The 20,002-nt window shown below is 34.9% G+C and overlaps 7 protein-coding genes across 10 annotated transcripts; 3 read left to right on the top strand and 4 right to left on the bottom strand.

The window, feature by feature from the left end:
- LOC109328651 (probable protein phosphatase 2C 53) lies at nt 307–3,832 on the top strand. 2 transcript variants are annotated; one of them, XM_019562219.1, is made up of 6 exons: nt 307–399; nt 524–578; nt 926–2,235; nt 2,339–2,656; nt 2,754–2,859; nt 3,142–3,832. In XM_019562219.1, exons 3-6 carry the CDS (start codon nt 1,324–1,326, stop codon nt 3,474–3,476), a joined length of 1,671 nt encoding a protein of 556 aa, XP_019417764.1. In that variant the 5' UTR covers nt 307–399; nt 524–578; nt 926–1,323; the 3' UTR covers nt 3,477–3,832. The 2 variants fall into 2 exon arrangements, with proteins under 2 accessions (XP_019417764.1, XP_019417765.1); XM_019562220.1 differs by lacking the exons at nt 307–399; nt 524–578 and having other exon boundaries at nt 808–2,235.
- Nucleotides 4,593–6,347, top strand: LOC109328652 (uncharacterized protein At4g33100). 2 transcript variants are annotated; one of them, XM_019562221.1, is made up of 4 exons: nt 4,593–4,756; nt 4,930–5,014; nt 5,102–5,201; nt 6,098–6,347. In XM_019562221.1, exons 1-4 carry the CDS (start codon nt 4,665–4,667, stop codon nt 6,127–6,129), a joined length of 309 nt encoding a protein of 102 aa, XP_019417766.1. In that variant the 5' UTR covers nt 4,593–4,664; the 3' UTR covers nt 6,130–6,347. The 2 variants fall into 2 exon arrangements, with proteins under 2 accessions (XP_019417766.1, XP_019417767.1); XM_019562222.1 differs by having other exon boundaries at nt 4,594–4,756; nt 5,102–5,199; nt 6,101–6,347.
- LOC109328501 ((S)-coclaurine N-methyltransferase-like) lies at nt 6,643–9,964 on the bottom strand. Of its 2 annotated transcripts, XM_019561994.1 has the most exons (9): nt 9,724–9,964; nt 9,007–9,115; nt 8,083–8,307; nt 7,819–7,918; nt 7,630–7,740; nt 7,408–7,491; nt 7,209–7,267; nt 6,937–7,095; nt 6,643–6,792 (listed from the first exon to the last, which is right to left on the bottom strand). In XM_019561994.1, the coding sequence occupies exons 1-9, from the start codon at nt 9,908–9,910 to the stop codon at nt 6,687–6,689; spliced, it is 1,140 nt and encodes a 379-aa protein (XP_019417539.1). In that variant the 5' UTR covers nt 9,911–9,964; the 3' UTR covers nt 6,643–6,686. The 2 variants fall into 2 exon arrangements, with proteins under 2 accessions (XP_019417539.1, XP_019417540.1); XM_019561995.1 differs by having other exon boundaries at nt 6,692–7,095; nt 9,724–9,963.
- Nucleotides 11,647–12,821, bottom strand: LOC109328502 (probable WRKY transcription factor 50). Its single transcript, XM_019561996.1, has 3 exons — nt 12,412–12,821; nt 12,064–12,196; nt 11,647–11,946 (listed from the first exon to the last, which is right to left on the bottom strand). The coding sequence occupies exons 1-3, from the start codon at nt 12,719–12,721 to the stop codon at nt 11,811–11,813; spliced, it is 579 nt and encodes a 192-aa protein (XP_019417541.1). The 5' UTR covers nt 12,722–12,821; the 3' UTR covers nt 11,647–11,810.
- LOC109328503 (17.1 kDa class II heat shock protein-like) lies at nt 13,442–14,160 on the bottom strand. Its single transcript, XM_019561997.1, has one exon. It carries the CDS (start codon nt 14,058–14,060, stop codon nt 13,587–13,589), a length of 474 nt encoding a protein of 157 aa, XP_019417542.1. The 5' UTR covers nt 14,061–14,160; the 3' UTR covers nt 13,442–13,586.
- Nucleotides 14,590–15,593, bottom strand: LOC109327596 (17.9 kDa class II heat shock protein-like). Its single transcript, XM_019560772.1, has one exon. It carries the CDS (start codon nt 15,506–15,508, stop codon nt 14,906–14,908), a length of 603 nt encoding a protein of 200 aa, XP_019416317.1. The 5' UTR covers nt 15,509–15,593; the 3' UTR covers nt 14,590–14,905.
- On the top strand, nt 17,991–19,951 carry LOC109328221 (solute carrier family 25 member 44-like). The gene is made up of 2 exons (XM_019561581.1): nt 17,991–18,309; nt 18,560–19,951. Exon 2 carries the CDS (start codon nt 18,678–18,680, stop codon nt 19,740–19,742), a length of 1,065 nt encoding a protein of 354 aa, XP_019417126.1. The 5' UTR covers nt 17,991–18,309; nt 18,560–18,677; the 3' UTR covers nt 19,743–19,951.

Raw genomic sequence — 20,002 nt, 5'->3', positions numbered from 1 at the left:
TATGATTTGAATAATATTAAATCTTCTTACTAACTCTTATACCCTTAAAAATGTAACATATGCCACATGGAAATCAATTATCAATAAATAAAATATCACCTTTAGCATATGTCACTTGATTATGAATAAGGGAATTAAAAGGATAATTTAGTAAGAGAATATATTATTTTCCTTCAAATAAGAATAAAAATAATTGAAGATGAAATTGGCGGATGAAACGTGAGTACAGGTGTATGGATGGAAATAGGTGTAGGCGATACTTTAATATACCCTTCAATACTTGACATGTGTCCTCAATATTTCTCTTTCTCTTTTCAAACCATTTTTTATTTTTGTTCATTTTCTCTCTCTCTTTCTTCTCCACTCCATTTCTCTACCTTCCAAGTGTCTACAAACTAGGTATGCATGTGTGTATAATATATCTTAGGAAGAGAATAACACATAACATAGAAAGTTGTTATTTTTATTATTTATTTATGAAATTTGTTGATGATTTGTTCCTTCTCCAATCAATGGGTTTCAGGTGTCAAAATGAGAAGACAAAAGTTTAGGAAGGAACAAGACCCTTCTCCAATTAGGTACTGAATCTATTTTCCCTTCCTTTATCTTTGTTTCATTCATTCATTTTGTCAATCTATTTTAATTATTACTAGATTATAAGAACCTGAGATGAATTTGCCTTAGATCCAAGCAAAACGTAGTGTTAATTATTAAGTATGCAGATTACACTTTTACATTGAAAGCAGAAACAAAAATTTCTCATTCTTTTCCCATCTTTTGAGGGCACACTTGTGATCCTTGAGACTTTTCCTTTCCCATATTTTTTCTTTAGTTCTTCTGTTAATAGATAATGAGTACTGGGATTTTTTCCCCTTTTCATCTGTGAGGTTTAATCTTTTTTATTGCGGAATCCATTTTTTTGCAGATAAAGTTTGTTTCTTTGAAGTTGTTTCTCTCTCACTAGAGTTGATGGAGGTAGATAGAGAAGAATCTAGAAAAGAGTATGATAATGTTTGAAAGGGATGTAGCCTGGCTATTTTTTGTTAGAATTTTCATAAATGGAAGTTTGGATCCGTTGTTGTTGACCTGATCCGATTATTATTATTCCACTTTCACCATATTTTAACTAGTTTATGATTTGCTGCACTTGAATTTGCCTCCTCCTTCAGTTTTGCCGACGTGGAAAATGACCTTTCGAAGTCCACATTTCACATTCTGAGATCGTTTGCAATAAAAAAGGAAGAGATGGTAAATTAGTTGTAGTATGACAGGTTGTGTGATATCCGAAGAGCCTGAGGGTAACTTACCTAGATAAGGAATTGGATGGAGGACATGCCTACCGCAGTTGCAGTGCCTTTAAGAGTAGATAATTTAGTGTGTGATAAGTCGAGAATAGCTGCACACATGGATGTATCAAGACTTAAGATGATGACAAATGCTGGGTTTTTATCTAATTCTATAACTAAGTTTTCCACGGAGGCGGTTATAGGTTCTGAAGAAGATCATAATGGTTGCAATATGGATGATGGCTTTTGTATTGTCGCAGTCGCACTCATGCCACCGAAACAGGGAGGAAATAGAGAAGTTCCTTTCTTGGATACAATATCCCAAAATAAAAGCTCTTTGGTTGTTGGCAATGAAGTTTTAACACCAGAAACCGAGGATGATTCATTATTGTTGGAAGGTGATCCAATTATTGATAGCTCTTGTTTTCTTTCAGTAGTCAGTGATAATGGTAGTGTATGTGGAGATGAGTTGATGGTCACTTATGAAGGTATAGCAGATTTAGGGACAACAAGTTCCATTGACATAGATAAGAGCAATTGTGCTGTCAGTGTTGTTGCTAGAGCTGCTGATTTGGCTGAGTCAAATGTCGAGGCGGATATTATGAGTGAACCCCTAGCTCTAGCAGTGAGCCTTGAGGAAGAGACAGGAATTAGATCCCGCCCAAAGCCTACTATAGTGGTTCTTCATCATCAGCTACCTCTGGAAAAAGGGGTGAGTGGAACAGTTTGTCGGAGTGTTTTTGAATTGGATTGTATTCCACTTTGGGGGTTTACATCCGTGTGTGGAAAAAGACCTGAGATGGAAGATGCAATTGCAGCTGTACCTCGGTTTTTGAAAATTCCTATTCAAATGCTAATTGGTGATAGGGTAATTGATGGAATAAACGCATTCTTTAGTCAGCAGACAACTCATTTCTTTGGAGTCTATGATGGCCATGGTGGCTCTCAGGTAAAGTTTTATTTTGCCTTCAAGTTTCAACATGATTATTTTGTCCCATGATTTTACTGTTCTCTGTGGGGAACTCTTCACAAGGCTTGCTTTCTTCATTCAGGTGGCAAATTATTGCCGTGATCGTTTACATTTGGCATTTGCTGAGGAAATAGAATTTGTCAAGGAAGGTCTAATAGTTGGAAAAACCAAGGATGATTGTCAAGATCGGTGGAAAAAAGTTTTCACCAATTGTTTTTTAAAGGTTGATGCTGAAGTTGGGGGAAAGGCTAATTGTGAATCTGTTGCCCCAGAAACTGTTGGATCCACTGCCGTTGTTGCTATTATCTGTTCATCTCATATCATAGTTTCAAACTGTGGTGATTCAAGAGCGGTTCTCTGCCGTGGCAAAGAACCCATGGCATTATCTGTCGATCATAAAGTAGGTTAACCCCAATCATAATTATAAATTTCCTTTGAACTTTTAATGTTTTAACTAATTGGATTTTTTTTATCATGTCTGGTTCATTACATGGTAGCCAAATCGAGATGATGAACGTGCAAGAATCGAGGCAGCCGGAGGCAAGGTGATACAATGGAATGGTCATCGTGTACTTGGTGTACTTGCAATGTCAAGGTCCATAGGCATGTACTTCTTAATCATAAGTTTTACTTTATGTAGGTGTTTCTATTGTCTATTAGTTTGAGTTTCATGGAAGTCTTCGGTGATTACAAGGATTTCTGTTTTTGTCATTCTTACTTTCTGTAGTTCAGGCACCTATGTAATACTTGTGGACATTTGTATTATGATTTTTTTCTGTAGTGTCAGCCTTGCTTGTCATTGCAAGTTTAGACTGTGACTCATCTGATAATTAAGCAGTTACTTCAGCTGAAACATTTTCTGTTTACTGTTGCTGCGACTTTCAGGTGATCGATATCTGAAGCCATGGATTATTCCAGAACCGGAAGTTACTTTTCTTCCTCGTGCCAAAGACGACGAATGTCTGATTCTGGCCAGTGATGGTCTGTGGGATGTAATGACAAATGAAGAGGCATGCCACATAGCCCGTAGACGAATACTTCTCTGGCACAAGAAAAATGGCTCGACACTGCCATCAGTAAGGGGAGAGGAAATTGATCCTGCTGCACAAGCAGCTGCAGAGTACCTATCAAACTGTGCTCTTCAGAAAGGAAGCAAAGATAACATCACTGTGATTGTGGTGGATTTGAAAGCTCAAAGAAAATTTAAGAGCAAAACATGACAGTTTCTTCAACTGCACCTGCCCGGGTTCTTTGAAGATGATTGTATGATAGAAAAGCTTAACTTAGTTTTGTGCCCATTAATTTTTTTTATTTAGCCACCTCTTTGGCTTGAGAATGAGAATTGCACTATGTACTATAATAGTCTATATAATACATCCATTCATCTTTCCCTAGAAATCAACTGATCAGGCTCCTTGTATTGTTCAACACTTTGTTGCATTGGGGCTATGTAAATCTTAGCTGCTTATTGTAGGAATAGGAGACTAGTTTTATGGCTTTGACGTTTGTCATCACAAACTGTATTCATTATATTGTGCCACAGAGTGCAAAGGTTCTGTGAGATATTTACTTCATATTAGCCTTGTTGTTCATTAAAAGAAAAACCAATAGTTAATTGGCACTGTGGCACTTCTGAGCTTACTCCAGAAAGTTATGTCTGTGGTGAATTGATATCTATGGTCTATGTCCCAATTTCACTGCTTGTAGTGCATTAACTATGGTGGGACAATGATAGACAAGAAAAATAATATCCTTTATCTCTTTTCCATGTATATCAAAAGATTTATTGTTTTGAAAGGTGTACCAAGGGTTTAAGGTTGCATAAGCAACAAAAAATGTCAAATTACTGCTGCACCTTACTTCTAAGTTCTATCTAAAATGATCTCTAGAAATGAAATTTAGATTTTTATTCCTTTACCAAATTTTGGTGGAGTTTCACCTTTTCATGTAAGCCAAATTCAACTTGCTTGCAGTGCAGCAATTTTATCACAAGGTAGTCATTTTTGTTTCAACTGATTGAACCATTTTTTCATACTTGTCAACCTAAGTCACACACAAAAACTAAATAAAAATATAAGTATTATTATTTTAAAAATCTTAAAAAAATTTATAATTTTCTTATTGACATACAAAAATACCCAGGACTTGCAATTCTGATTACTGTAACCTATTGGGGGATTATTTTGGTAATATCAAATTCCTTAAACCCTTTACTAATATGGCTGAAGTAAAGTTCGATTCATGTGAGTGACATTAATAATATTTGAATGAATGAGTAGATGATAAATGTGACAGATAGATGTCTACGGTGGCAGACTGTTGTGGAAGTTTAAACTTTAAAGTTGTCTATTAACACAAACAACATTGTTTGTACCAAAAAACACACAAACATCGTTGACTCCATTTCCATGAGAAACAAGAAAAGCTCTTCTTCTTCTTCTTCTTCTTCAACCTCTCCATGTGCCCCTCTTCGAGATGCATACCATACTTGCTTCAACAGGTTTCATTCATTCACATCATTCTCTATCAAAAATTGTTTTTTTTTTCTCTCTATCAAAAATTGTTTTTTTTCTCTCTATCAAAAATTGTTTTTTTTTCTCTCTATCAAAAATTGTTTTTTTTTTTCCTCTCTATCAATTTTACCCATCTTAAACCCTAATTCAATTTTCCAAGGTGGTACGCCGAGAAATTCATGAAGGGTCATTGGGACAAAGAGGAATGTGTTTCAGAGTGGCAAAAGTACAAAGCTTGTCTTTCTGTAGGACCCTACTTTATCTGTGGAAATAGGATGTTTCATCAAAATTACTCTTTTGGTACCTAAACTTATATTTATATTATTTGACAGGAAAATTTGGAAGATAACCATTTGAGTCGTTTTCTGGAAGCTGAAGGCAATGTTCAAAATGATCATAGGAAAGATACTGCAGATGCTGCTGAAGTGGGGTGAGTGATTCCTAGACTCAATAAGCGCCTTATTGTTTCTGTTCTGTTGAGTTATTTGTTCTTCATCTTGTAAACAAGGAGGATCTGTTTGATATTTATCATTGTGTGATTTCAATTATCTATAATGGGTGATCAATTTGAGTAATTTGTCATTGAATTGGTGTTTATTGTATTGTTGAGCATTGAAAATGTTTACGGGCTTTATAACTTAGATTGTTTAAATGATGGAAACCTAGGCTAAGCCATCAATGGAAATTGCATTCTTCAGTAGGATGTAAGGTGGCAGGATTAGCAGCTGCAGGAATGTTCAGATTGTGACTTTTTAACAAATTTTATTTGATTGCGAGTTGCGACGATGAATTGGAGTTCGACAAAGAGTGTCTTGTTTGGGAATTGAGAGTTTTTTTAATTTTGAGGACTTAGTGAAAGGAGAGGATGGTGCTGCAGATGGGGCTAGTGAAGATGTGGGGGTCAAATTTTCATTTACAAATTCTGTGTCCTCTCCCCACATCTTCATTTAATATCTTACGCCATTAAACATTCGAAGTTTCAAGCAGAAGGTCTATACTTTCTGCTTACTGAAGATCCAATAGAAACATATAATTGCCCTTTTCTTTTTTAAAAATTTGCTTATGCACATTGCTCTTTCTATCTGAGTTTAAGTAGCTGTGGTTTTCTTTTCTTGTTAAACTCAAAAGGAGCCACCATCTTTGATAGATGTGTGTAGTTTTCAGTTTGTAGAACCTCTCTGGTATTATTGCTTCTATTTTGTTTATTTATGTATTTATTTCGAGTAACACTATGGCACCTCTATGTGGTACTCATGCCCAGGGTGTTGTGATATAAAATGTGGTTGCTGTAGGACACTTGGCCTAATTATGAGTTTGTTATTGTGGTGCAGATAACTGGCTACAAAGGAGAGAAGCTTAATCACGTGACGACCAGTGTTATAGTATTATGTTCCTTTGCATTTCTATTAGGTATTTGTTTGAACAGATCAAGCTTGTATTTCCTATAGAAATTTTTGATGGTTTCAACCTATATGGTCTATTGTGACAGGAAATGAGATAAAAAAAATTATGAGCGTGGGTTTTTTTAGGAATGTGACACAAAATAATATCATTTTCTTCAGTGAGTTTTTGACATCATACTTGGTCTTAGTTCCCCTCGTTGTTGAATTTTTGTATAATGAACATTTGTTATATTATGGAATTCTAAAAGTACCTTGCTCTTGCAAGTTTTAACTAGTAAGGACCTTTAGGCATTTATAATGAATGGTGATACATATTTGCCATTTGAAGGTTTCACTTTGGGAGGAAAGTCAACAATGGCATAGGAGCATTTGACTTGACTTGCTCATTCATCAAATTCCTCACTTTTATTTTTGCATCAATATTCCTCAGTAATACATGCAATAACACACACAAGCAAGCATACCAAACGTAATTGAAATTGAGCTTATAATTCTAATTTTTTTTTCTAATTTTTTATATGATCCAAAGTCCAATCATAGATTCACAATTCCAAGTGAAATCAGAATAACAATTCCTAACTACAATTCCAATTCTGCACGCCAAAAGTAAAATAAGGTTCATGCTAGGCAATAGGTGCTAAAACATATAAAGTTGCAAACAGACAACCAAATAAAATAAGCTAATCATGATTGTAGCAAGCACACATTCTTCATTCAGTTATGGCTTATTTTATTTCTTTTTGAAAAGAAAGTGTGCAACCATCCATTCTTCCCCATCATTGTATCCAAAGAGTTCTGCTACTGCTATGAAGAATGTTCTCCAATAGACAGTCCACTTGGTAGCTGAATCCTTGCCATACGTTGATTCCATAATTGGCTTGATGGAAGTAATGTTCTTGTCCATTCTTTTCAGCCACTCTTCACTGCAACATATATTTGTTTTCTGCTTTAGTAATACACTTCAAACTTGCTTTACAAACAATTTAACATTACAAGATTGCGGAAAAATGATTGAACGATTTTTGTCGATTCTAACCTGGTCTGAGCATAATGTTTCCCATTTAGTAGCCAATGGTTGACCACAGTAACATCACCCTGCATACATCATCAATGAAGTCGACCACGAGTGAGATAAGTATGGATGCTACTGATTTTTATTTTTTGAGGGGATTATGCAACACCATCATGACCAAGTAATAACAAAACTAGCACAATTTGCTTAGCAAGTAGCTTACTTGGAAGTAAAGAAGCAGATTTGCTGAAGGCATAGTTCCTCCAGTAAAGAAGTATCTCGTAATCCAGTCATCATCATCTTTGTCCTGCATAAAGTAGCCAGTAAGTAAATGAAAGGTTTCTATGAAAAACCTTGCTGGTCTAATTAAGGTATTGATTATGTCATAAACCAAACCAAGAAACCAAGGTGGGTAATTCGCTTAACAACGTTATATGAAGTTCACCTCAAAGTGGTAAGCAAATACTTTATGGCAGAAATGTTGAACAAATAAAAGGCTGTCCTCTTTCATCCATTTGGATATCTTCTTGAGAAGTTCTCCGTAGTTTTTCATATGCTGCGTCAAGATCAAAACTGACTGTAAAGTTTTGGAAAACATGACTTTGATATATATTATTTATTCACAAACTCCAACCTCAAACATTTCTATGGAAATTATTCTGTCATAAGAGCTTTCCATTTCAAATGTGCGAATATCTGCAACAATGATATCCAAATTTTGTAGCTGAAGATCCCTGAAAAGAGAGCAGTCAAAGAAAGTCAATTTGATCAACATGCAATGCATTATTTAATTTCCAAGCTAAATTTTGGTGCCATGTATGAGTCGTGTTTAAACGTTTTGCAAAATATATTACATGCACAATGTCCAAAGCAAATATTAGTATATTTAGAATCATACCGAATCCTCTCCTCAATATAAGCTTTTTGAGTTGTGGAATTGCAGATTCCTGTGACCTTGGAGTTACTGTACTTCTTGGCAATGTATAAAGGCAGTGATCCCCAGCCGCATCCAACATCAAGAACTGTATGACCATCTTTCAGCTTTGATCTCTCGCAGTACAGTTCCAGCATTGCTTCTTCAGCCTCTTCCAGAGTCTTTGTGGTAGAAGAGAAATAACAAGAACTGTACAAGTCATACATATAGGAGTGCTATATTAACCATAAGGTGATTGCATATTTTATCATTTTATTCATGCACACTGCACACATACATGTCAATAACTAATTTACATTGCATACAAGGCATCTCATATAGATTCATTCTGTGACAATGATGTGTTCATAGAAAGCATTCCCCACTGCATATGCAAACCTTGAATCATTACTCTAAAATGCATCTTTAGCTAATCAAGTGAGCTATAGCACTGCCGTGCCCGCTATTCAAACCATAAACCCTTTTAGGTGGAGCTTGTTGTAAAGACTATTTTTACTTCTTTTATGTTTCCTCAAAGAAACGGAATTACTATCTAGTAGCATACTATCTTCATCAGCGGCTCTTACGAATACAACACAAAGAGGAATCTACTTTTTTCTTTCAAAATTGCGGTAAAGCCATGTGTGAAACTATGCGTTCACTATTACACCAGATAGCCATCTTCTGGTTCTTGTGGAGTCTATGGTTTATAGTGATGAACGTATATCCACCACTTCAGTGTTCTGTTTCACCAATCACGAGTTACAGAACTCCAACAATTTACAGAATTATAGGGGATGAGTCTTCAATCAACTTAAAAACATACAAAATCAATAGGGTGAAATAAATTTCAATGTCAACAACAAATTTTAGTGACGACTCAAAAGAATGAGAAGAGCATCAAAGTACCTGTATTTGAGATTCTCTCCGAGAACCAGCTTGAAGAATGAGGTTGGTAACTCATAATGCTGAGATTTTGCCTTGTCCGTGTCGATTGCAATAGGCATCTCTTGTAAAGCTGAAAGAGTATCAAACACTCATTCATCTTGAAACAATATAGAGTGATGCTAATTCAGATTCACTTACAAATTCCGAAGGTTTTCAAGCCTCTATGTTAAATAGGGATTGTTAGAGGGAGGAGAGTAACTATTCCTTATCATTACTCAGATTTCCTCCATTATTTCATATCTTTCTGACAAGACTCAAATGAGATTTTTGTTGGCCTGGAACCAAATTTGCCCCACAGGTTTGAAATTATGGTTACCAATGTAGCTCGCCGCAATCATTACAAATGCGGCGGAGTAGCAAAGACCAAGGTTTTAAACTGAGATCGTTGTCAATGTTTCAGATATTCCCAAAACCATTGAGTTATGAACTATTACCAAAAAATAAGGCCGAATTAGTTAGGAGTCAGTTTCGCAGACTCCAAAAACCTCAATTGAGCCTCCATGATATAATTGATAGTGGTAATACATGTCTAAAAAATGATTATTGCATTATCACCATATATTAGTTATAATTATTCGTCACATGGTGTTTATAATTATTAGGTAAAAAATGAAGGATATTATAGGAAATAAAGAGAAGGAAGCAGAAAAGAAATGAAGAAAGAGAAAAGAAGAATACAGTGTACAAAATGGATAAGGTCATCGAGTTGAAGTTGGGAAGAAGGCTTAGAACAAGAACGAAGACGAGAGGCCAAAAGCAAACGAGTGAGTCTCCTAATGATAGGATCAGGAAGTAAGTTGCGTTCCAATGAAGCCAGCATCAGCTTCGTTGTAGTGTGATATGGCACTTGCATTATCCCTTCCATTGCTCAAACCACAACTCCAACACTCTCTCTCTCCGATCTCCTCTTTACAAAACTACTTCCCTCTATGCCACACAAATACTCACAAATAATTATTCAACAGATATTTATACATTAGGTATAAAGCATAATCACTGCTTATTATATACGATATATCAAATTATTTTTATCAACAAAAGATATATAATATATGTATTTTATATACTATCACTGTCGGTTTACACACGGTTGATATTTTAAAAAAATATGTTAAATAATTGTTTTGATTTAATAAATAATATATAAGTAATTATACTTATTATTTAAAACGATAATAATACTTTTTTATTTTAATTGAAACAAAGAGGGAAATTTACAAAAGTGGTATAGTTTGACCACTTATTTATTATTATAGTATAATTTTTTAAATATTTATAGGGATAGTGTAAATTTGGTACATGTTTTAATAACAGTGTTGACGTGTAACTTTCACTGCCTAGTGACTGACATTGATATTCAGGTATTTGTCTAATCCAGATCAAAGGTGGATGTTACCACATGCTATGAAATTATTTTATTTATCATTTTAAAACAATAATTAAATTATTCTTTTAGTTAGTTACATAATCATCCTATTCAAAAATCAATCGAAACTGGTCATATCATTAAGTTTTCAATTGAACTGTACCAGCCATATCAGTTAGTTTTATTTAAAATTATTATTTTTAATAATATGACTTATTTTTATTAAAATATTAGTATAAGAATCAAACACACAACTAGTATATTTGTATGTTTCTAAAACACGATCTATTTTAAGAAAATGTATAAACAAAAATTATTGTTTTACTTGTGTTAGGTAATATAAAAATAAATATTTACTTGTGTTAGGTGGGAAGTTATCTCTTTTATTCACTCAAAAAATTATTGTTCTTAATGAATTCACACTTGAATACCTTAACTCCACTTATTGTTGTTAAAGGGTTCAACCAAAATTTTGCCTGAACCTTCTGGAGCATTGAACATTACAGAATAATGATTATAAAGAGTACTTACAAGCCCATGAAATTTTATAAGTTGAAAAGGCACGTAGAAGTATTATAATTTTTCATTGATATTTCACTTATGACTCTTCATTATTTTCATGTTCGGTCAGATATGTCAACCAGTAGCATGAGAGTCGATGTTTAGATTGAGAAAATGGTGAACCTAAGGAGACCATAGTGTTAGATGTGTATACATATGCTTGAGGAGACTATTAGATTTTTGGTGTGAAATCAAATATTAGATATGAGAATATAAATAAAAGAACTTATAACTAAAGAACATCTATAGAACTAGTACTTTAAGGTTTTGGTAGAATATATTTTATTTATATATCTTCACTCTTCTGATACTTCTTAATTCACTGCATTGGTTGGCAGTACAAAATTTCTCAGCACAATCTCTTCATAAGGAAGAGGTGATTTTACAATGTTCAATTAAATTAATAGTGGGTAAAATTATTGCTTTTGCTTTCAGATTTTCCCCATTTTTTAACTCGATAATATTTTCCTCATTTGCTTTACTTCTGTCACTTTCACGCATTTCTAAGGACGTATTAAAATAATCTTAGTATCACTTTGCAGACATGACATGATATATTTTCCGTCTTCAAATATTAAAAAGCATGTTTGTTAAACTACTTTATAGCTCCATGCCACTAATTAATTGAATTTTTTAGCAGAGACATATGGTTTCAGTTCTCATTAGTCGTTTAAAAGCTACATTATATTCTGTTTTAAATATGTATTAATCGAATGGAAATAGAACATAGATCAAAGACTTCACTATTTTACTATTCACCAGGAAGTGTCTTAAACAATATTGAAATCACCACCAGGGTCAATAGCACATGCCATAACATGAGAACAACCTAAGCTTCTTAGTTTCCAAGGTTGTTAGGAACTAGATGAGTATGTTTGCCTTCATAGGTTGTTATAACATATCTTGGATCAACCCTATCTCTCTCAACCCTTTTCTTCACCGGACATCGATCCGCAGAACATCTATAGTAATTCCTGTAACCAAGTATTCTTGAGTATATATTAGAAGTTTAACAAGTATATTACGCAACAACAAAAATGTAGAAATAAAAGTTCCATTGATTAAAGTATGCATGCATCTTAGGCATATACCTTGGATAAGGGCTGTTTTTGACCGTTTTCTTCCCATATTTTCTCCATCTGTAGCCATCATTAAGTATTTCCACCTCAGATTTCGTTTTGAATGCAACTCTCTGCTCCTCTACTTGGGCATTGATAAGTTCTCCTATGTGGAACACAACCAATGACATAACAATAAGCAAAAGGAAACATAAGCCAAAGAAAACAAAGTTATCTAGTGTTAAATATGCTTCTATAGTTACTCTAGAATTTAGTTAAATACACATTGGATATGGCTATAAATTATAATACATCTTAAACTACAAAATAAAACACAATTTCAATTCATTATTTCATTTCATCAGCAACTTGGCTACTTACTACTAGAAGATCCCTCAACTTGGCTACCACTTCCTCCAAAGTTATCTACTACTTCATTGGTGTTCATCAGAACATGATCAGAAACAAATGATTCAGGATCATCATCTGGCCATTGATCATTGTCGAATTTCAAGTACTCAGAGAGCTCAAAAGACCAATCTTCATCAGGTGAATCTGATATTGTTGGGGTTTTATCTGTCATTCTGGTATGGTACCTTATTTGACATGAAAAATAATAGTTAAGTATCATATAGTATGCACTTAGTATTATTATAAACTCCACAGCCTTTGCTTCATGAAGCAGCTTCATGGTAACCTTCCTATGAACTATATCAGGAAGCTTCAATGGGTAATGCCAATTGGCACGTAACAATACCAGTGATGGAAAAAAAGAATGAATATTATAGAACGAAGCTTAGAGTGGGGCATGGCAGGGGAAGACTTAGAGAAGAGTGGAGGACTTTGAAAAGATGTTGATATCAACAAAGTTGTAATATTAATTGGGTGGTGAGACTCGTGGTTAGACCAGCACCTTGCAACTGAGAAGTACAAGTCAAAAGTGATGGTGATTTGAGGAGGTAACATATTAAGTTTCTTCGAAGCACAAGTTTTTGCATCCTGGTTATATATATATTTTATACAATAATCTAAAATATTAAGGCTTGAGATCATCAAAATGAGTAAGGGGATGTTTGATTACTTATTTTAGATTTTTTCTTAAAAAAATCAAAGAATAAAACTTGTTGGGAGTGGCATATTAGTAATTAAGGCATTTCATAAATGTTACTCTCTTAATTAAAATGAGAGTTCTTTTGTTTACTAACTGCTATGGAGAAAGGTCAGTGTTAGTGTGACCAATCCAACACAGATTTACATCTGCTACTACTTTGACTAGACTAAGAAGTACTACACACTAATATTTTGATTTATATTACCAATCTTATATGTCTATTACTCTTATTAAAATCGCATTGCTAATGTTAGTTAACAACAGAATATATATGTAAATGAAAATGCAGATGAACAAAGGAAATTATAATAGTTCATTCAAATTAAAGCAAGCATTACATCTCAAATGATATCATATTACAAAACTCATAACCAATCAATAGACAAAACAGCCATAGCATAATTATTACACCACTCTTTCAACCTTCACTTGACTTAGCTTTAACTCAAGCAATCTTAACCTCAATAGTCTTAGGCTTCTTAGGTTCAGGAGGAGGCAACTTATGAACAGTAACAGTAAGAACACCATCTTGGCAAACAGCAGAAATAGAATCAGTGTTAGCATTCTCAGGTAGAACAAATTTACGCATAAATTTACCAACTCTTCTTTCCATTCTCAGATACTTAGACCCTTCTTTCTCTTCCTCTCTCTTCCTCTCACCGCTTATAAGAAGAACATTCTCATCTTCCACCTGAACCTTTATGTCCCCAGACTTCAACCCTGGCATGTCGATCACGAACATGTATGATTTCGGGTATTCCTTCACGTCTGCTGGAGTTGCAGCCATTGCCTTTGCGTCCCTTACATATGTTCTGCTTGGTGCATTCAGATTCTTATCAATGTTGTTGTCTGTGAGGTCCATTATTTGGTGCAGCGTGTTTAAGAATGGTGAATCCAAACCCATCAACCTGAAATCCATTATATTTTTCTCTTTTTCTCTTATGTTTTTACAAGCTTTGATTTTGCAGTTGAGGATATGAAGAAGGATTAGAGTATTTATAGTGAAATAGTGGAAGGGAACAGAAGGTTCAAGAGTTTCTGCCTTTCTGGGAACTTCGAGTTCCAGGTCCTTCTTTTTCCAGAATGGAATGAATGCTACTAGTAGGTTCCAGAACACGTCATCTTCTTCGATTTGCACAATGTATATAAATTGATACAATAAAAAAATAATGTAGTTTTGGATTATGTAACACAAATAGGGCCATGACCCATTTCATACTCCTACAAAACCCCAAGCCCATTTTCCAGTTTGTACAACCCTATGCTCATAAATTTCATTATAAAATGAGAAAATATTATCTATATTCCTATATGGCCATCAAATCAATTAGAAAATTTGACGAGATTTGAAAAAAAATGTTTTATATCAAAATTCTCTCAATAATTTCTCAATTATGGATCTCTACATAAAAATTCATTAAAAACCAGAAGACATGAACATTGCAATAAATCATTACTAATATTGCATATATTTCAAACTTTACTGGAATCCCATAGACAATATCATAATTTTCTATATATTATTTATACAACCGGGTTGTTGAAACAGGTAGAGTACACACAAAAACACATATATAGACGTAATAGCACACCATATATGTTTGAGCATGTCATACCACACCCAAACAAGAAAAAGATAACACATTCACAGAACTCCATGTACCATGTGCTTATATATAGCATATATATATATATATATATAAAGGTGGAAGGTGGTTGGAGGTGGGTATATGAACACATCCTGAAGTTGAATTTGCTTCAAAATCAGGCCCGTTTGTCATGACCATCTTGGGTGGCTGAATTGTCCTGATTCTCCTGAGATTTAGATTTCTGGCTCTGACCATCTTGGATGGCTACACCACCCTGAGACTGAGATTGAGGCTCAGGGGAGTTAACTTGGACCTGAATGGTCTTTGGCTTTTTGGGTTCTGGTGGTGGCTTCTTCCTCACAGTGACAGTAAGCACCCCATCAAGATAACAAGCACAAATTTCATCAGGATTTGCATTCTCAGGAAGCTCAAACTTCTTCAAAAACTTACCTTGCCTCCTCTCCATACGAAGATATTTAACACCTTCCTTGTGATCCTTGTCCTTGTCCCTTCTCCTCTCACCGCACAACACAAGCGTGTCATCTTCCATGGTAACCTTTATCTGATCAGACTTCAACCCTGGCATGTCCACCACAAACTTGTAAGCATCAGGGTAGTCAAGGATATCAGCGTGAGTGCTAGCCATTGCCTTTGAGTCTCGAACGTAGGCTCGAGATGGTGCATGGTGAGACTTGGTGTCTGTTTCGTCGGAGAAGTCTATGTGGTCCACCAGGAAATCTAACATCCTTGGATCAAACCCAATGCCCCTAAAATCCATGATGCTCTAATTCACTTGTTTCTTTTTCAAGTTTAAAGTAAAGAAGCTATTGTAGCAGAAAGTGTTTGTGAATATGAGTTGAAGAGAAAAGTTTAGGTTGTAAAGTATTTATATAGGTGAAGGAGGAGGTACATGCATGCATGTGTGCTTTGGAAAATGAAGCACGTAACAAGGAAAGAATGTATAATCGGTGATCGGTGATTTTGTCTGATTTGAATGCATACTACGTGGTTGTCAGAACACAAGGTTCTGCTCCACGTGCCTCTCAGTTTCATGCTACACTGGCTAACGTGGCAACTATTTGCTTTAGTTTTTTCAGTCTCTTATTCTGTTCTTCATAATGAAAACATTTCATTTCACTCCCTAAAAAGCTACACCGGTTATAAAGGGTAACAAGCGAACAATCAAATAGTAAAGGGTATAAAGACAAGAGAATAATATAAGAGATTTAGTAACGAAGTTCAACCAATTATGCCTAGAGAATATGTTAATATTTTATCAGGAAAAGTAAGCATGTCTATTGGTGTAAAATGAAATTTCAAAGGGAACAGAGACACTAAAAGTTACATTTTTAAATAATAATCCTTTCTTGATAGTAATTCCCTGTTGTTATTAGGATAAGTGAAGTTACAGAGCTAAAGATGCATTAGTTTAGGTGAGTGAATAAGAGTAATGGATTGGGAACAACATTGATAATAAACGGATATTATTATATTGATATAGGGATAACATTTTTGTCTCCCTGATTGTTGTGGAATATGTCACAGAACTGGGATAACCTTTGTAAATTTTTATTGTTCAATTGAGTTTGACTGCCATGTACAAACACTAACCTTTTTTATAGAGCTCTTATGCAGAATAAATAAAATACAACATTTGGTATATCAATAAAAACAAGAAGGAACCTTACACAAACTAATGCAAAAAATCCTCTATAAACACTTTTCATACACCGTCAATAATTTATGCTAATTTGACCATCCTCTTCTCAAGTTTGGAACATTTTCAGAATCAGAATTTAGCTATACACAATTGATAAATCTAACACTTTCACTAGCCAGAAACTACTATTATGGTCTTCCTTCATCAACATATGGCCTTCAATTGCTTATAGGCATGATATATAAAGGCCTGCTTTTGTCATGGATTAAGTCTAGCTGATACTTTGGAACACTGGACCATAATATATAAAATAAATACCTTCGGATCTGATATTCTGATTCAACTTTACATCGAGACTTTCACCTTTTCCTTTGGTTTTATAGAAATATTACCATTAAACTTAACCATTAGATATCTGCATATTGTCTAAATTTTAGGATAAGTTGTGTCTTAGGATTATGTCATTTTGCCTATAAATCTAAATGCAAGTACCATAGCTTATGTGAGTTGCAACCTAAGTTTCTGGTTTCTCAAAGGCTGAGACATACTGCCAGAAACCTTTCATACATGAGGCCGAGAATCCTGAGAGATATGTTAAATATGACGGTCGAGTACACTAGAATGTGTTAGGAGTCTCACATTGAGTAGAATAGTAAACTCAATGTGGTATTAAGTCATGAGGCTCCCCACCTAATAGACTAGTCTTTTAGGTTGGGATCTTCTCATGTGCTTAAATCTTATCCCGATGTTTACGATGCTTGAAAAAAGATTACCTCCCTATTGTTCATTAAGTTGAGCAACTTCTCCATGATGTTATCATAAACTAATGAAGAATAACTGTTAGAAGAAAGTGAAGCATGATAAACCTTTTGTCCTTTGACTAGTATTTCTTTGAAAAACTTCACCGCTGTACAGAACTGCTTTCCATGAATGAAGAGCTGAAACAAACAAGGTTGGATTTTGAATCAGATGAAAAGAAACTAGGGAAGGTTTTTAATTGTCAACGGTGAATAAAGAATAGTTATAAGGACAGTAGGAGCGATGTAGAATATATTCCAAAATAACATCATCCATAGATAATGGGAAAGGGGGTAAGAAAAATAGAAAACAACTGATATTAAAGAAAGATAAAAGTACTTGGTCTAAACCATGATGTGCCCCCCACCCTTGTTTTTTTAGGCTAGAATATGGTCTATCTGAAAAGGATGTACTTTTAAATATACTTATGGTTGCTAAATTAAGGTGCTGAATTTTATTAGTTTTTGTTGAATGAGACACTATTGAAGTAACCTTCATTCACATGAATGCTGTGTTACAAGTATAGGGATGACATGTTCTGTTTTATGTCCTATTTAGTATTCTAAGCCATCAAGAAAACTCATTTTACTTAGAAGAAAAATTATAAAAACAGAAATTAATAGTTTAATATTATTTTGTGAAATTTGATTAGTTCGGGAACACATAAACAGGAAAAAGATGTTTGTCCGTCATACAATGGAGGATTCTCTCCATTAATAGAAAATCAAGTACTATACAATGACATATAAAAGGCAAAATGTAATGACACTTTTAATATTTTATTTATCATGAAATCGATTGATCAGTTACCTTGATCCTTGAACCCACAGAAAAGAGAGTCAGAGCCATAACTTAATCAGAACAGCCACCTAAGTAGCAACGGCCACGTGTCCATTTCGTTCATCCTATAAACCCCTCACAAAAATCCACAACCCATTACTCTATATTTTTCCCACATGCTTCTACTCCTTTTTTAGTTCTCTCTGTTTTCATTAGGTTTCACTTTGCTTCAGCCACTTTCCCTCCTTTCATAGCATCGCCGCCGCCGCCGCAGCCGGAGTAGTTTCTTCGTTAAAAGAGATTACGATCAACTCATTGAAAAACAAACCATGACATATATGGTAAGACCTATACCTCACTTTTGAATCTTCTTCTTCTTCTTCTTCTTGTGGCAACTAATGTTTGACCTATTTATGCTTATCCACACCCGTTCTCAAATCTGTCTCCGAAAGAAGAAAAAAAGTAGATAAATACCAATATCCTTTCTTTTTTTTACCATTTCTCTCATACCATACAATAGCAAACCCGCTGAGCCTTGTTGCTTTCATATAAAAATATGTCCTTTCTTAGAAACAAGCACGCCCATTTCAGGTTTAGATAATTGGGTAGATGAATACAAACATAGGGGACCATCCAACCTATCACCTTTGATTGTGATATTTATGAAGGAAAGGTGTTTGATGTTTTTTCCCTTCCAAAAGTGGGAAATATGAGTTTGAGTAATGCAACAAAGGATGATTCTTCTTCCTCTGCTTCTTCAGAGATTCACATACCAGCAGAGATAGATTGGCACATGCTTGACAAGTCCAAGTTTTTCTTCCTAGGCGCCGCCTTATTCTCTGGTGTTTCAGCTGCTCTTTATCCTATGGTTGTGTTGAAGACACGTCAGCAATGTTCTTCAGCACAATACTCTTGTCTCAACATGTCTTGTGCCATTATGCGCTATGAAGGATTCAGAGGTTTTTACAAAGGTTTTGGAACTTCTTTGATGGGAACAATCCCTGCTCGCGCACTTTACATGGCTTCTCTTGAAGTTACCAAGAGTAGTGTTGGCACTGCTCTTCTTGATTTGGGGTTTTCAGATACCACTGCCACTGCTATAGCTAATGCTGCTGGTGGTGTCACTTCTGCTATGGCTGCACAATTGGTTTGGACACCAATTGATGTTGTGAGCCAAAGACTTATGGTTCAAGGCTGCAACAACAGCAGCAACACTAAAAATATACTAACTAATCTTAATTCTGAGAATTACAGGAATGGCTTTGATGCATTCAGGAAAATTCTTTGTGCTGATGGAGCAAGAGGGTTCTATAGGGGGTTTGGGATATCAATATTGACTTATGCACCATCCAATGCTGTTTGGTGGACTTCTTACTCTATGGTCCATAGGCTCATTTGGGGTGCTTTTGGTAGCTATATGAGTAAGAGGGATAATGGTGGTTTGGTCAATGGAGGGTGTGGTTTTAGGCCTGATTCTAAGGCAATAGTGGCTGTGCAAGGGTTGAGTGCTGTTATGGCAAGTGGGGTGTCAGCAATTGTGACAATGCCATTTGACACAATCAAGACAAGGTTGCAAGTGTTGGATAGTGAGGAAAATGGGAGAAGGAGGCCTTTAACTTTAGTGCAAACTGTGAAGAATTTGGTGAATGAAGGTGGCTTGCTTGCTTGCTACAGAGGATTGGGACCTAGGTGGGCTTCAATGTCAATGTCTGCAACAACCATGATTACAACCTATGAGTTTTTGAAACGAATGTCTACAAAGAGTCAAGAGTAATCGACCCCATACTATGCCGAAGTAGTATAAGATCTATAGTATAGTAGGAGGAAATAATATTAGTATTCTCTTGTTTACTTTCTTCTATTTATCTCTTGGACTTTTCCTTTTTTAGTTTGTAATAGGCTACCCCATCAGTGACTACCAATATGACGATGACATTGTATATACTACTCTTGTTCTCTTGATTTACTAAAACAAGACTTATGTTGAAGTTTTGTCTTTCAGTTTTTAATTTAGTAGTGTTGCTCTTTTACTTA

This window comes from Lupinus angustifolius, chromosome LG15, assembly GCF_001865875.1.
Source record: "Lupinus angustifolius cultivar Tanjil chromosome LG15, LupAngTanjil_v1.0, whole genome shotgun sequence".
In the NCBI taxonomy this organism is placed as follows: Eukaryota; Viridiplantae; Streptophyta; class Magnoliopsida; order Fabales; family Fabaceae; genus Lupinus; species Lupinus angustifolius.
The sequence above is the reverse complement of the archived record's forward strand: the minus strand, read 5'-3'. Positions and strand labels throughout refer to the sequence as shown.

Coding starts and splice junctions, on each gene's coding strand:
- LOC109328503 (XM_019561997.1), bottom strand. CDS start 14,060: ATGGATTTCAGGTTGATGGGTTTGGATTCACCATTCTTAAACACGCTG.
- LOC109328501 (XM_019561994.1), bottom strand. CDS start 9,910: ATGGAAGGGATAATGCAAGTGCCATATCACACTACAACGAAGCTGATG. Junction 9,116..9,723: donor CCTTATCCATTTTGTACACT/GTATTCTTCTTT, acceptor ATACTCTTTCAG/CTTTACAAGAGATGCCTATT. Junction 6,793..6,936: donor TACAATGATGGGGAAGAATG/GATGGTTGCACA, acceptor ATTGCCTAGCAT/GAACCTTATTTTACTTTTGG.
- LOC109328652 (XM_019562221.1), top strand. CDS start 4,665: ATGAGAAACAAGAAAAGCTCTTCTTCTTCTTCTTCTTCTTCAACCTCT. Junction 4,757..4,929: donor TACCATACTTGCTTCAACAG/GTTTCATTCATT, acceptor CAATTTTCCAAG/GTGGTACGCCGAGAAATTCA. Junction 5,015..5,101: donor AGTACAAAGCTTGTCTTTCT/GTAGGACCCTAC, acceptor ATTATTTGACAG/GAAAATTTGGAAGATAACCA.
- LOC109327596 (XM_019560772.1), bottom strand. CDS start 15,508: ATGGATTTTAGGGGCATTGGGTTTGATCCAAGGATGTTAGATTTCCTG.
- LOC109328502 (XM_019561996.1), bottom strand. CDS start 12,721: ATGAAGCTGCTTCATGAAGCAAAGGCTGTGGAGTTTATAATAATACTA. Junction 12,197..12,411: donor AGTTGAGGGATCTTCTAGTA/GTAAGTAGCCAA, acceptor TGTTCCACATAG/GAGAACTTATCAATGCCCAA. Junction 11,947..12,063: donor AAAAACAGCCCTTATCCAAG/GTATATGCCTAA, acceptor ACTTGGTTACAG/GAATTACTATAGATGTTCTG.
- LOC109328651 (XM_019562219.1), top strand. CDS start 1,324: ATGGAGGACATGCCTACCGCAGTTGCAGTGCCTTTAAGAGTAGATAAT. Junction 2,236..2,338: donor ATGGCCATGGTGGCTCTCAG/GTAAAGTTTTAT, acceptor TTCTTCATTCAG/GTGGCAAATTATTGCCGTGA. Junction 2,860..3,141: donor TGCAATGTCAAGGTCCATAG/GCATGTACTTCT, acceptor TGCGACTTTCAG/GTGATCGATATCTGAAGCCA.
- LOC109328221 (XM_019561581.1), top strand. CDS start 18,678: ATGAGTTTGAGTAATGCAACAAAGGATGATTCTTCTTCCTCTGCTTCT.